The following is a 12,028-nucleotide window of genomic DNA, read 5'->3' as shown; positions in this document are numbered from 1 at the left end:
TGTTTTTTTGTGTTGAACATATGCTATATGGTAATTTATGGACCTAATAGGTATCTAAAGCCATTTGCACGCAACAAAATATGTATTTTATCAAAGTAATTGTTGATCCCTTATTTTGGCTGCTGATCCCTTATTTTTGAGGCTGCTGGTCCCTTATTTTCAAATCTGTAAGTTGACAGCTATGTTAGGGCTGCGCCTGTCAATGAGGATGGTGGGATGGTGGCGCTTTATGCTTGTGCCAAAGTCCCACCAGCGCTTTCTGTTCAAGGCACTCAGCCAGTGACAGAAGCTCTTGTAAGCTCAGGAACGGGCAGTGGCCAAGAACAGAGGCTGAGGGAGGAGGGTGCTATGGAGGTTAAGAGCGTGAACTGTGAGCCAGAATCCCATCCACTGACCCCTCTCTTCCTCTCTTATCCGAGCTTTTTTCTGGTAAATGTGCCAGAACACAGTTCCGGGACCTGTTTTCTAGGAAAAAAGCACTGTCTTTAGCTCTAGTGCTGAGCAAATTACAAACATGGGCTGCGAGAGAAGCAGACCGAGTCAAGTGATGCTGTGTTGAGCTGCCCAGATGGCGATATTTGGATCACATGTGGCTCATACACCAGGGACAGACGATACCTTGGTTAAAGCAGACTTTGATATGGAAACTTTGGTACAGTATCAAATACTTGTAGGGCACATGACCTATAGCAGATTATAAGTCTTAATATTGCTCATGCTTCCCAAAAGCCACCTTTTCAGTGAGTGTTTGCACAATTAAAACTTCACGGTGTAAAGAGTTTAAAATGTATGCCTGAGCATTTGTACATACAGATGTTGTACACCAAATTCATTTTCATGGATTCCAATCCCCTCTACTGTTCCTTAGGATAAACCAATATATGGGTAACATATAATAAAGTATAATAATAATAATTCTACTGCACACCAAGAAGCATTTGCTCATGACATCCTAAATGTTTACAGAAGGGAATATATTATGCTAGGTAAGACCTAGTAATTCTGTAGCAAGCAATTTTAGAAAGGCCTATCTCAATGTTAAATTTGTACCTTGCACTAAAAGGATTGGGGAAATAAGTATATGTTTTAGAATAAGATTTAGCGGATAACTAATTCAAAAATTATACAGCTTGGGACATGGAACTGAATTACTAGAACAAAGCATCAAGACGTGATACTATCTTCGTGAATTGAAACACCTTGGTTAAGATAATGGATAGATAACAGAACAATGCAGAATTATAGCCAGAATTATAGCACATTTCTGAATTTTTTTGATTGGGCCAAGACACATGTCTATTTCAAATAATATAACTATCAGCCGCATTAAAGTAAAATGCAGAGATATTTATAGAGAGTAATATAGTATGAGAACGATTACAAACAGATGACAGAATAAACATAAGGTTTTTTATGTGTTCAACTGTTGCATTTTACAGGATTTAGCAAAGGAGGAAGCCTTTCATAAGAGCTTCAAAGTAAATTCTTTCATATATTACAGATTGCATTGTAAGAGTTGAAATAGCTAAAGGCTCTAGTAAACAATGTGTCAAACCAATCTCCAAATAAGAACTGTTAAAACTTTAATAGTTATAAAACGAACAGCTCTGAATTAATTTGTTTTCTAGTGCAAACATACAGCCGATAACAAATGTATCTAGCTACACTTCTATGCCCCCAAATGCAGTTTACTTCTGTAGCTGCTATATTGCTCTTTAGGATAATTGGATATCTGCAATATTTTTTTGCCACATATATTATAAAATAAACTAGTATGTAAGAAGTTGCTAGATGAAACCCATGAGTGAGTTTTAGATAGCTAATAATCCCAAGAGCAAAAATACCGATCTATGCAGATTGTGTGGTAATGCACTGATGTACATGGAAAATGTGTGTTGTTGTTTTTTCAGAGTAAACAACACTCACTTTGCCCAGTTTGAGAGCCATTGATGCAGAAAGCTTGACTCTAAAATCCCCAATTGAGTGATTCTTACTCCACCATCAGCTCCACACAATATAATTCAACTTGGGGTCTTCTCCCCAAGGTTATCTTCTGCACAAGCAGAAATCCAGGATTCCCACCACGGGTTTGAGAAGCAGGGTACAAATGAACTTAGCTGCAATCCATAACTATCCTGTTCATAAGAAATACTTCATAAGAAATACTTCATTTTGATGTGGTTTTCCCCAAACCAATCCAAATTTGGAAAAATAAGAGCCACATTGCACCTTTAGCTGGTGATGTGTACACAGCCTATAACACACTGAGTTGGATCCAAAAGTGCCCCGTTTGATGAGAAAGGCAATTCCACTGGTCCATGGTGCCTCCTCCCAAATTTCTATCTCCTGTCGCATTCTCAGCTCCCAATAATGGAAATGAGGGATATGGAAGGACGGGGAGGGAAAGCTCCACTGTATGAGCAAAATTCAACCCACACCTCTCTGCATCCATCCTTAAGTATCACATTTGTTTATACAGGAGACTTTCCCAGTGAATAAGACCACTCTGTCAAATTACTTCATAGATTAAAGGTTAATAAATTAAAGGTCACCAAGCACAATAAGATAAACACAAACAAAAGAGAAGAAAGCTGAGGCCTTCACTGCTGTACAGAACAAATGCCACAGTACATATGTCACAAAAATCGTCTTTCCATGTAACATACCAAATGCTTGCTGACATGCTTCAATTCTTTAAGTTACTTAGGAGGACACTCTCTCACAAGTGCAGTGACAAGGCTTAAAAAGCAAAGTTAAGAAATGTTCATGTTTTGACTGCCACCTAATATCAGTCACCTGACATCCAGGAGTATGTTCTGCAAAAAGCGTAGAGCTGACTATTACTAAAAATGGCTTCAGCAGTAAGATTCTAGATCCAAAATGTTAAGATCCATAAACATTCCTACAGCCTTCATTCAGTCACTTACCTTTGTATCCACAGGCTTCACCACTTTCATAAAAGCACCCCTCAAAATGGCTTCCTCACGTTCACTTCTGCCAACTTTCCGAGAATCCAGAAACTTCAAGTTGGTTAATTTGTGCAGAACAAAATACCTGTTTTAAAAACAAACAAACAACCCTTTAGGTTAAGAATTTCCATTGACCTATGACTAGGAATGGAAGGATTTGCTCATTTCATTTCTCTCTGTTTCTCATTTTTCCATTCTTAAATTCAGCTCTTCATATTTTGCAGCAATTTGCAAAATAACAATAACCAAATCCTAATGGAAATTCATCAGCATTTTAGTATGAATAATAAACACATTCTGAAATGTTTTGAATAATGTACCCATTTTTGCAAGCAGTTTCCCCTAATACAATTAATTCAAATGTTATTTTCACTAATATCTGCATGTTTATGCACACTTTCCTCTACCAGATGCATTTTTGTAAACAGTGTTTTTGGCTGGAGAACCACATCACAAAATTCAGACAAGTGCAAATTTTGGAGGATCACTGTGTTTCAGTTTGTATATTGGTTCAGAAAGTGTTACTTTGATAGATACAGTTTTGAATGTGTATTGAACTGAGCTTCTCCTCCTATGACATAATAGTCTCAATTCAAAGGACATAAAGTAACCTTACAGCTGCAAGAACTATTTCTCCAACATATCAGCTATTTTCTACAATTATGCCCTTCACTCTGCCTTTTGTGATTCATATCAGTATTCGAACTCTAGCAAAACAATAGAAAAAGTTTGAGTCTGCAGCCTGTATCTTATTTCAGGATTCTGAATCTTGCGTGTATGGAACCTATTTTCATTTTGCATGTACCAAGGCTCTTTCAGACATGTCAAATGCATATAGGGGACAGGGACAATGGGCATTCCCTCTCTATGTATGTTCAGAGTAATGTTGGAGCAGTGCCAATAGCTATGAGCTACCAACATGCTGTGTTACCTGAGGAACACTTAGCTTGTATTGGTTAATACTGATAGGCTTATATAAGGCAGCAGTGGGGCCACAATGAAAATGCTGTACCCAGTTTTGGTCAGCCATATTCAAGGGGAATTATTTCAAAGTACAGCCACTTTTGAACAAGCAAGTTCTTTAGTTTAGGAAAATGAAAAAATGAAAACAGACAAAATCCTGCTCCCACTGTGGAACAAATGCAAGTTATTTAACTGGCAAAGAGCTTTGCAACTGGTCACAATGTGCTGTCAAGGCTTCCTCCTCACTAATTTGGGGGAAAGCCTGAAATATTCAGCTCAGTTCTCAGAACATATCTGCTGGTCAACACTGCACTGATGCAATGGTGGTACTGTGAATTTTTACAAAATACCATCACAGCCACAGAATAAACCCTAACATGGATGCCCACCCATATTTGGAAGCTCCTCAAAAAAAGAAGGGTGAAACAGATCCTACCTATTCACAAGTGTGACTGGGAGCTAAAATGCATCATTGGCTCCATGGTGAATCTGCTTTTTCTACAGTACATAAGCCTGGGTGGTGTGTGTGTACACCTGCACGTATGTGTGAACACATGCTGATCTGTAGGTGGCTGGATGATGCTTGTTCCTTTAAAATGTACAATTCTATTTTTAAAAAATGTTTGCTTCCTGTTGCTCTGTTTGTCTGACTTAACATACTAGAATATCCTATAATTTTTATTAATGCATGACCAATTTTTGCATGCAAATTACTCCAAAGGAGGATATGAAATAAATTTAAATGGGTACAATATCACTACTTCTTCTTCTTCTTCTTCTTCTTCTTCTTCTTCTTCTTCTTCTTCTTCTTCTTCTTCGCTCCTAGATAATTTTCTCACTGAGATTTGGTACAAGATAGAAAGCAACCCTAGTGGTGTTTCACGCCACTAGGCACTCTCCCCAATTAAATATAGTGGACCCACTTCACGGCATGTCCATTAAACAAATTTCTACAATTTACCACAAGCTATCTTGTGTGAGAGAAAAGTTAGTGATTTAAAGTCTCAGGCAGGAGTTGATCAAACACAAAGAAGAAGCTTGTGAAACAAAGTTGAGTCCGGAAATGCATTCTTTCAGGTAGAAGCTGACTTATTACTTAAACTAAATATAAAGATGCCACAGGCTTAAACACAGTAATCTATGCACAGCTTTTCTTAAAACTTCAGTTGCTAAAAATCAGTTGGTACACTTCAGGGAGATGTTCAGGTTTATAGAATAGGTGTTAAAATGCTTAACTCGGTTTTCTGTTACTTCACTCTCAGTCCTTTACCTAGTTGTGACAGGCGTTACAGTTAAATACTTTTGACACGGCACAGCTTCCTTCACAGCTTAATACTTTGGTTCAAGAGCGAGGGGCACTTTTTGTCAGTTACCCTCTCTCTTAGCAATCCCGCTTCTGAGGTATTTCCAAATAACATAACAGACCCAGAGGATCACCTCAACCCTTTTTACTGCTTGGGAGTCATCTTTACCTAAAAGTCTCCCCTCCTGCCTAGAAGGAGACCACCAGTAGTTCAACTCAAATCAGAACCAGTTCACCCCTCAGTCAAATCCTACCATCTCTCATTTCATCTCTCAAACTGAAACCTCAAACCCTCAAATCAAACCCTATCTAACTCTCTCCCTCAGAAACTGCTCTTTTTATATTCCCTCCCAAAGTTCTGACTCCGCCCCCGCTCTGGCTGGCTGTCTAGGTAGCCAATCAGAGAGAGGCTCCAGCACTCTGGTAGAATTTCCAGTCTGGCTCTGCTGTCCCTCACAGACAGCTTCTCACATTTTGAACCACGACTAAAGGAAATATTCTCCTGGCAGGGTAGGGTTCCTATTCATTTTTGAAAAGAAGAATCTAGAGGCTCATTCTCAGGAAAACAAAGGAGTTATAGCACAGCAAAATTCCCTGCACCAGAGAAGGGTGCTCATGATGTAAAGCAGTTTGCAGGATGACAGAAGTCAAAGTTTGGGCCAAACATTTGAAGAATATCTCAGGAAAGGTGAAAAGAGTGGCAACAGTTTTCAGCGGAGGTTCAAACATTCTAGGTTTTTATGTGAGGCACAACCAAATCAAAGTTAAGGTTCATAAAATGAGAGAAAATAACTGCCTCGTCATAGGGAACGCAGCAGATTCAAAATTGCTTTCCCCCCCTCCAGCTTCCTCTAACATTTTGGCAAAAAAGCTGCAGCTTGGCTAGCCAGCCACCCACCCACACAGCTTTATTCACAAAAAGCTGACAGAGCATGGCACAGCATGGCATGAATCAAAGTTTGAAAAAAATCCCAGGAAGGTGATAATATCAACTCATCTCAAGTACTTGCTATTTACAGCCAGTCACCCAGATATGAAACAGACTTAGTGGAGACAGAGAGAGGAAGCGCCAGATCCTTTCCTGGCAGGAAACAGAAAGGTGATTAATAATATTTCCCACAAATGCCAAGTTTATATAGACCATCATTTTAGTAATCAGACTGAGGCCCTGTGGCTTGTCGAAGAGGCAACCTCACATGTCCAAATTATACGGAAAATGTTCAGGTTTGAAATATAAAGGACTGCCATTTATATGACTGAACTCAATGGAATAAGCTGTCTGGAAAGGTAATAAAATCCCTTTCCTTTTTTTTTAAAGGCGCAGACTAGTTGAGACCAGTTTGCCACCAGTTGCAGAAGCGATGGGTAGCCATGCTTTTATGAATTATTCTTTCAACGACAAGACAAAACAAAAAAGAGAGACAAAGGCCACACCTTGCTTTGTCTGAGGCTTGTAAAATCTTAACGAAATGGAATATGCTTAGTGCTATGTGTTAAAATCCATCAACAACCTGAGTGCAAACCTGCAACCAAGTCACTCCTATGAAAGAGTAATGGTACTAAAAATGAGAGCCCTCTTTAGGAAGCATAACATGTCCAAAGCTAGACAATTTGTTAAGAGTAGCTGGATGTCTGGGGATAATGAAATATTCTCAAACACATCTCCAACTTCCCTGGCTGCCCTTTCAACCCCCTGTGAGCCTCCGACGGCCCTTATCTTTCACTGGAAGAGAATACTTCCATCTTGTATTACTGGCAGAAAAGCTCAGAGGACAAGGAGCTCTTTCAAAGAAAGACATGAACAGAAGGAAACAATATGTCAAGAGCAAAGCTCAAGAGGAGTAAAAACACCCATCTAAGTGCAGGGTGAAAAAAGATTAATATTCAGGTGCAGAAAACATCACTATTAGAAAATCAGCAAATGTTTCATGATCAAGTGAAAGATGCCATCAAGAAGCAGGCGGCCACAAAAATGACAACAGACTTGAGCAGTGCTGTCTCATCTCCCTGCCAACTTTGGACTGAAGCCCTAAACGTCAGTCTTGTATAGCCTCTATCTAAGAAAGCCTAAATTTGTAGCCAAATGGTCTCGGCAGAAAGGGGTTTCCGCACACCCCTTTCTGTTTAACGTTTCTAGAATTAGTTCCTCAAAGAAAGGGAACATGCAGCTCCCCCCTCTTGGGGAAGGGGGGGGGGGCGAGATGAGAGCCATATGGATCATATGACAGAAATCTTCCTTCCCCCATCATCTTCGCAGTGCAGATGTTGTATAGCAGAGGATGATGAACTATAAAAGGCAATCTGCAGCAGGCATTAAAAGCTACCCTGTCATCAGTGCTGAAACATCACAATAATGATGCCATTTTGAAGAACAGTCAGATTAAATCCTTGCCACTCAGATTCCTTTCATCAGAGAGAAATAGGGACAGATGGACGGACACCCCCCATTAAGCACTCTGTGATGAACCATATATGCTATAGAACAGCGTTTCTCAACCTTGCGTGCCCAGATGCTGTCGGACTACAACTCCCATCATTCCTAGCCAGCATGGCCAGAGGTCAGGGGTGATGGAAGCTGGTAGTTCAATAATATCTGGGAACCCAAGGTTGAGAAAGGTTGCTGTAGACCAAAGATAGCCAACATGGTGCCCTCCAGCAGTCATTCCCAATCTGCTTACTTGAGCTCAGTGCTCAGGTTAACCCTTTCATGCACCCAAGTGTGAGTCAGTAACTTTCTATTACAACAGTTTTCCGAAAGATGGCAGATTGCTTGTTTGTTTGTAAGGGTTTGGAGGTAGTGGCTGGCTTGCTATGTATGTCTCTTATGCTTGTTTTAGTTTTATTGGTGCTGGTGTTTTCACTTTTTTTGTCATTTCGAGTTAATCAGTAGTGACAGCAAACCCTGCTTGCCATTAAACCATCAGGAGTGAATGTTGAGGCGCCTGATGCTTCCTGTAGCCATGTATTTAATGGCTCCACACCTCACATAGGATGTCAGATGTGAGGAGCTGGGTGTGGCTTTAGAAAAAAATATCTTAAACGCCAAATTAGGGCCTCCAAATTGCCAGAGACTCCCCACCACCGCTGATGAGGAAGGACCACCCACAGCCACCTCACTACAATAAGGTAAGCTCAACACCTAAGGTAAGCTCAACACCCATACCCACAAAATTTACAATGAAATTTTAAAAATTGAAGCCTCTATCGAAGGGGAATAAAACATTTGAAAAACTGGGTAGCAAGCATAGCACTAAAACAAGGTGAGGGGAGAGAAGGAGCAAACAGGCCTTGTTCCAGCCTCTGAAGAAGAGTTGTCTCAGTGATACAGCACCTGCTTTTCATTCATGAGGTCTCAGGTTCAATTCCCTGAGGTTCAATTCAATTCCTCCAGGTGGAATGTCCCCTCATTGAAACCCTGGAGAGCCACTGCCAGTCAGTGCAGGGACAATACTGAGCTAGATGGATCATTGGTGTGCTTTAGTGTAAGGTAGCTCCGTATGTTCGTAAACCATGGTTTAATGAACTTGGGAATGTGACATCTGAATGAGCCCGATATATGTGTCTTCCATGTAGAATCAAGTAATAGAATACATAAATAGGATACAAATGGAGTAGCAGCAGCCCTCCTCTATAGGACATTTAACCTCATGGCCAATTTAGCCATAGACAATATCCGGGGATAACTATACCTATGTAAGAATGAGATTATATTTCAACACTAAAAAAGAATTTAAATAAGCAGTATTTGAAGATGGAGTATCAGTCTAAACACAACCCCGCTTTACTAGAAAATATAGAAAAAAGGTACCTAAAGCCCCAGAATGAACACGTGCCCTTATAATATAAATTCAAGCCTTGTAAATTTAATCCAGGGTTATTTGTCGCTCCAGAACTCTTTACTGTGATGTATGACTTAGTTACTAAGGTTATCACAGCAGTATCCTAAAGTTGCATAGTACATAAAACATTCAAGTTAACAATGCAAGGAGGTTAACTCCCAAAGATAACCTGCTATCAGAGGGTTAAACCAGATGATAGGCCTCTGTCAGCTTCCAAGGAGCTATTGATGGTTCAATCAGTTTGTTTTGAAGGTAAAGTACAACAAAAGGGCACTAAACTTATTCAAACTGTCAACAGACACTATCTAGAATGTTGCTTGCAGGTAAGTAATTTTGGGTGTTTTAAGACTATTATCAAACGGCAATGGCTGCAGAAAGAGACAGCTACTAATAACACAGAATGCAGCCATCATAAAACACTTTATGGCAGGCACAGGGATCTATAAATTGCATGACATATTGCAACTGCTTTCAGCTTATAAAATTGCTAGTTAAGGGACCACTGCTTAATCAGAAAGAATGCTTCTAAATTTTGCATTCAATGTAAAAGAAGAATGTTTTATTTTGGCTGAGGAGGTGGATGGATCTGCATTTTTAGACATAACTTTGAACCCCCTTCAGAATTCCTGAGACTGGTGTTATTAAACTGACCCATTCTTTGTAGATGTGGGAAAGGTCATTATCTGCCATCATGGTTGAAGGAAAGCAATGAGCTCTGGCGAGAGGAAAAACAGATATCCCAGGAAGGTCTTTAAAGACTCATTTATCTCTGCCTGTGAACCTCTCTTCTAGTCTACAATGCCCTTAGAAAATTGGCTATGCACAGAGTCCAGACAATTCAAGAAGTTTTGTTCTGCAGCAGGTCAGGGGTAGGTTAGATGTCAGTAATAGAGACACAACATTGGCATCATCTATCTGTCTGTCTATCTATCTATCTATCTATCTATCTATCTATCTATCTATCTATCTATCTATCTATCTATCCAGATTTGGATTTCTCAGTGACAGGCTCCCCTTTATTGCCAGCTCTACAAAATGGCTGCAGTGGCATGTGAAACATTCAGCTACTTCTGAGCCATTGGCTCTAGGGTACTTGGGGTGTGCATGTGTGTGTGTGTATGTACACACAGATGGATCATTGTGAAGTAATACCTTAACAGATATACATTTTAAAATGACTTAAGTGTTGGAGTTGCTGGGTCCAGGTTCAAATGTTAGGGTTCTCTTTCACCTTTGAGCCAATCTCAGAGGATTTTGCTTGCACAAAATATTTATAACATTTATAAGCCGGGTGCTGAAACTTCGTACCTTAAAGGGGTTGGCAATGGGAGAGCACATTCCACATCTGAGAAAATTTGAGCAAAATTAAATTTTGGTAAGAAAAGCACCTTTCTTTCTTTCTTTCTTTCTTTCTTTCTTTTTTCTTTCTTTCTTTCTTTCTTTCTTTCTTTCTTTCTTTCTTTCTTTCTTTCTTTCTTTTACAGGAAGTTCCATACTTCCTTTAGCTATCACCAAGTTTGCTGTGCAGTAACTTTTATCTGCATCAAAATTTCACAGGAAATTTGGAGGGGCTGAGTTTTGAGAAGTTTAGCAAATTTCAGCAAGAAATGTATTCACACATCCTACTGGTTGAGACAAGGGCCTGTCTTAAGCCACCAAGCACTTTCACATTAAACCATCTGAATCAGGGCAGGCAGTGCAAGTACAGGGCCAGTGCCTGGGAGCAGTGTTCAGCAGGATGAAAGCGAATAAACTCAAGCTGAATCCTGGCAAGATGGAGGTTCTGGCAATAGGTAGTTCTTAGGTCTGAGAAGTAGACAGGAAGCCTGCTCTACACAGGGTAGCACTTCCCCTAAGGGATAGGTGCACAGTTGGGGGGTATTTCTAGATTTTGCTCTGTCATTGAAGGCCCATGCAGCCTCAGTGGCAAGAAGTGCCCAGCTTTGTCCATTCCTCTGCCTGGATAACCTGGCTACAGTAGTCCATGCTCAAATAATGTCCTGGCTGGATTGTGTTCTGTGTGTGGAGCTACTCTTGAAGACTGCACTTCATGATGTGTTACACTAGCACACAGAATCCTGAATGGTTTAGGACCCAAGTATACTTGAAGCGGGACGCGGGTGGCGCTGTGGGTTAAACCACGGAGCCTAGGACTTTCCAATCAGAAGGTCAGTGGTCCGAATCCCCATGACGGGGTGAGCTCCCATTGTTCAGTCCCTGCTCCTGCCAACCTAGCAGTTTGAAAGGACATCAAAGTGCTTATTGTGAAAACTTAATAAAATATTTATAAAAACATAATGAAAGGACATCAAAGTGCAAGTAGATAAATAGGTACCGCTGCGGCGGGAAGGTAAACGGCATTTCCGTGCGCTGCTCTGGTTCACCAGAAGCGGCTTAGTCATGCTAGCCACATGACCCGGAAGCTGTACACCGGCTCCCTCGGCCAATAAAGCGAGATGAGCACTGCAACCCCAGAGTTGGTCATGACTGGACCTAATGGTCAGGGGTCCCTTTACCTTTACCTATACTTGAAGCAGCATCTTTTCCATTACCAGCCAACCTGAGTTTTGAGATCTGTGAGGAAAGTTCTGCTTGTGGTACCCTCATTGAATACGATCCGGGGGTGCATGCACTACAAATAGCAAGGCAGCACCACATCTATGGAGCTCTCTCTCGGTTCAGATCTGACTGTCCCACTTTTCAGGTGACAGCTAAAGACCTTTAGACCACAGCAGGAGTTTAACTGGGAGTGATATCCTGCTGTTGCTGTGATTTAGAGTGAATTGTGTTCTCTCTCTCTTTTAACGTACACGTGTTGTTGTTGTTGTTTTAATGGTGGATCTTGAATCTGAACAAGATAGTTAATTTCCGGGTTGTTGTGATGAATTCTTACAGTTTGAAAAATGCATGTTCTTTTATGCATGTTATTTTAGCTAGAATCTTGTATATTATCT

At 40.5% G+C, this 12,028-nt stretch overlaps 1 protein-coding gene across 1 annotated transcript in view; it reads right to left on the bottom strand.

Moving 5' to 3' along the window:
- Positions 1-12,028, bottom strand: part of LRMDA (leucine rich melanocyte differentiation associated) — a 724,603-nt gene that overhangs the window by 294,925 nt on the left and 417,650 nt on the right. Inside the window, 1 exon segment of the mRNA XM_083502973.1 lies at positions 2,928-3,054. Within this exon segment, the coding sequence (XP_083359099.1) occupies positions 2,928-3,054 (127 nt within the window).

Source organism: Podarcis liolepis (genome assembly GCF_965112155.1).
Source record: "Podarcis liolepis genome assembly, chromosome: 5".
In the NCBI taxonomy this organism is placed as follows: domain Eukaryota; kingdom Metazoa; phylum Chordata; class Lepidosauria; order Squamata; family Lacertidae; genus Podarcis; species Podarcis liolepis.
This window is presented reverse-complemented; position numbering and strand designations above follow the sequence as displayed.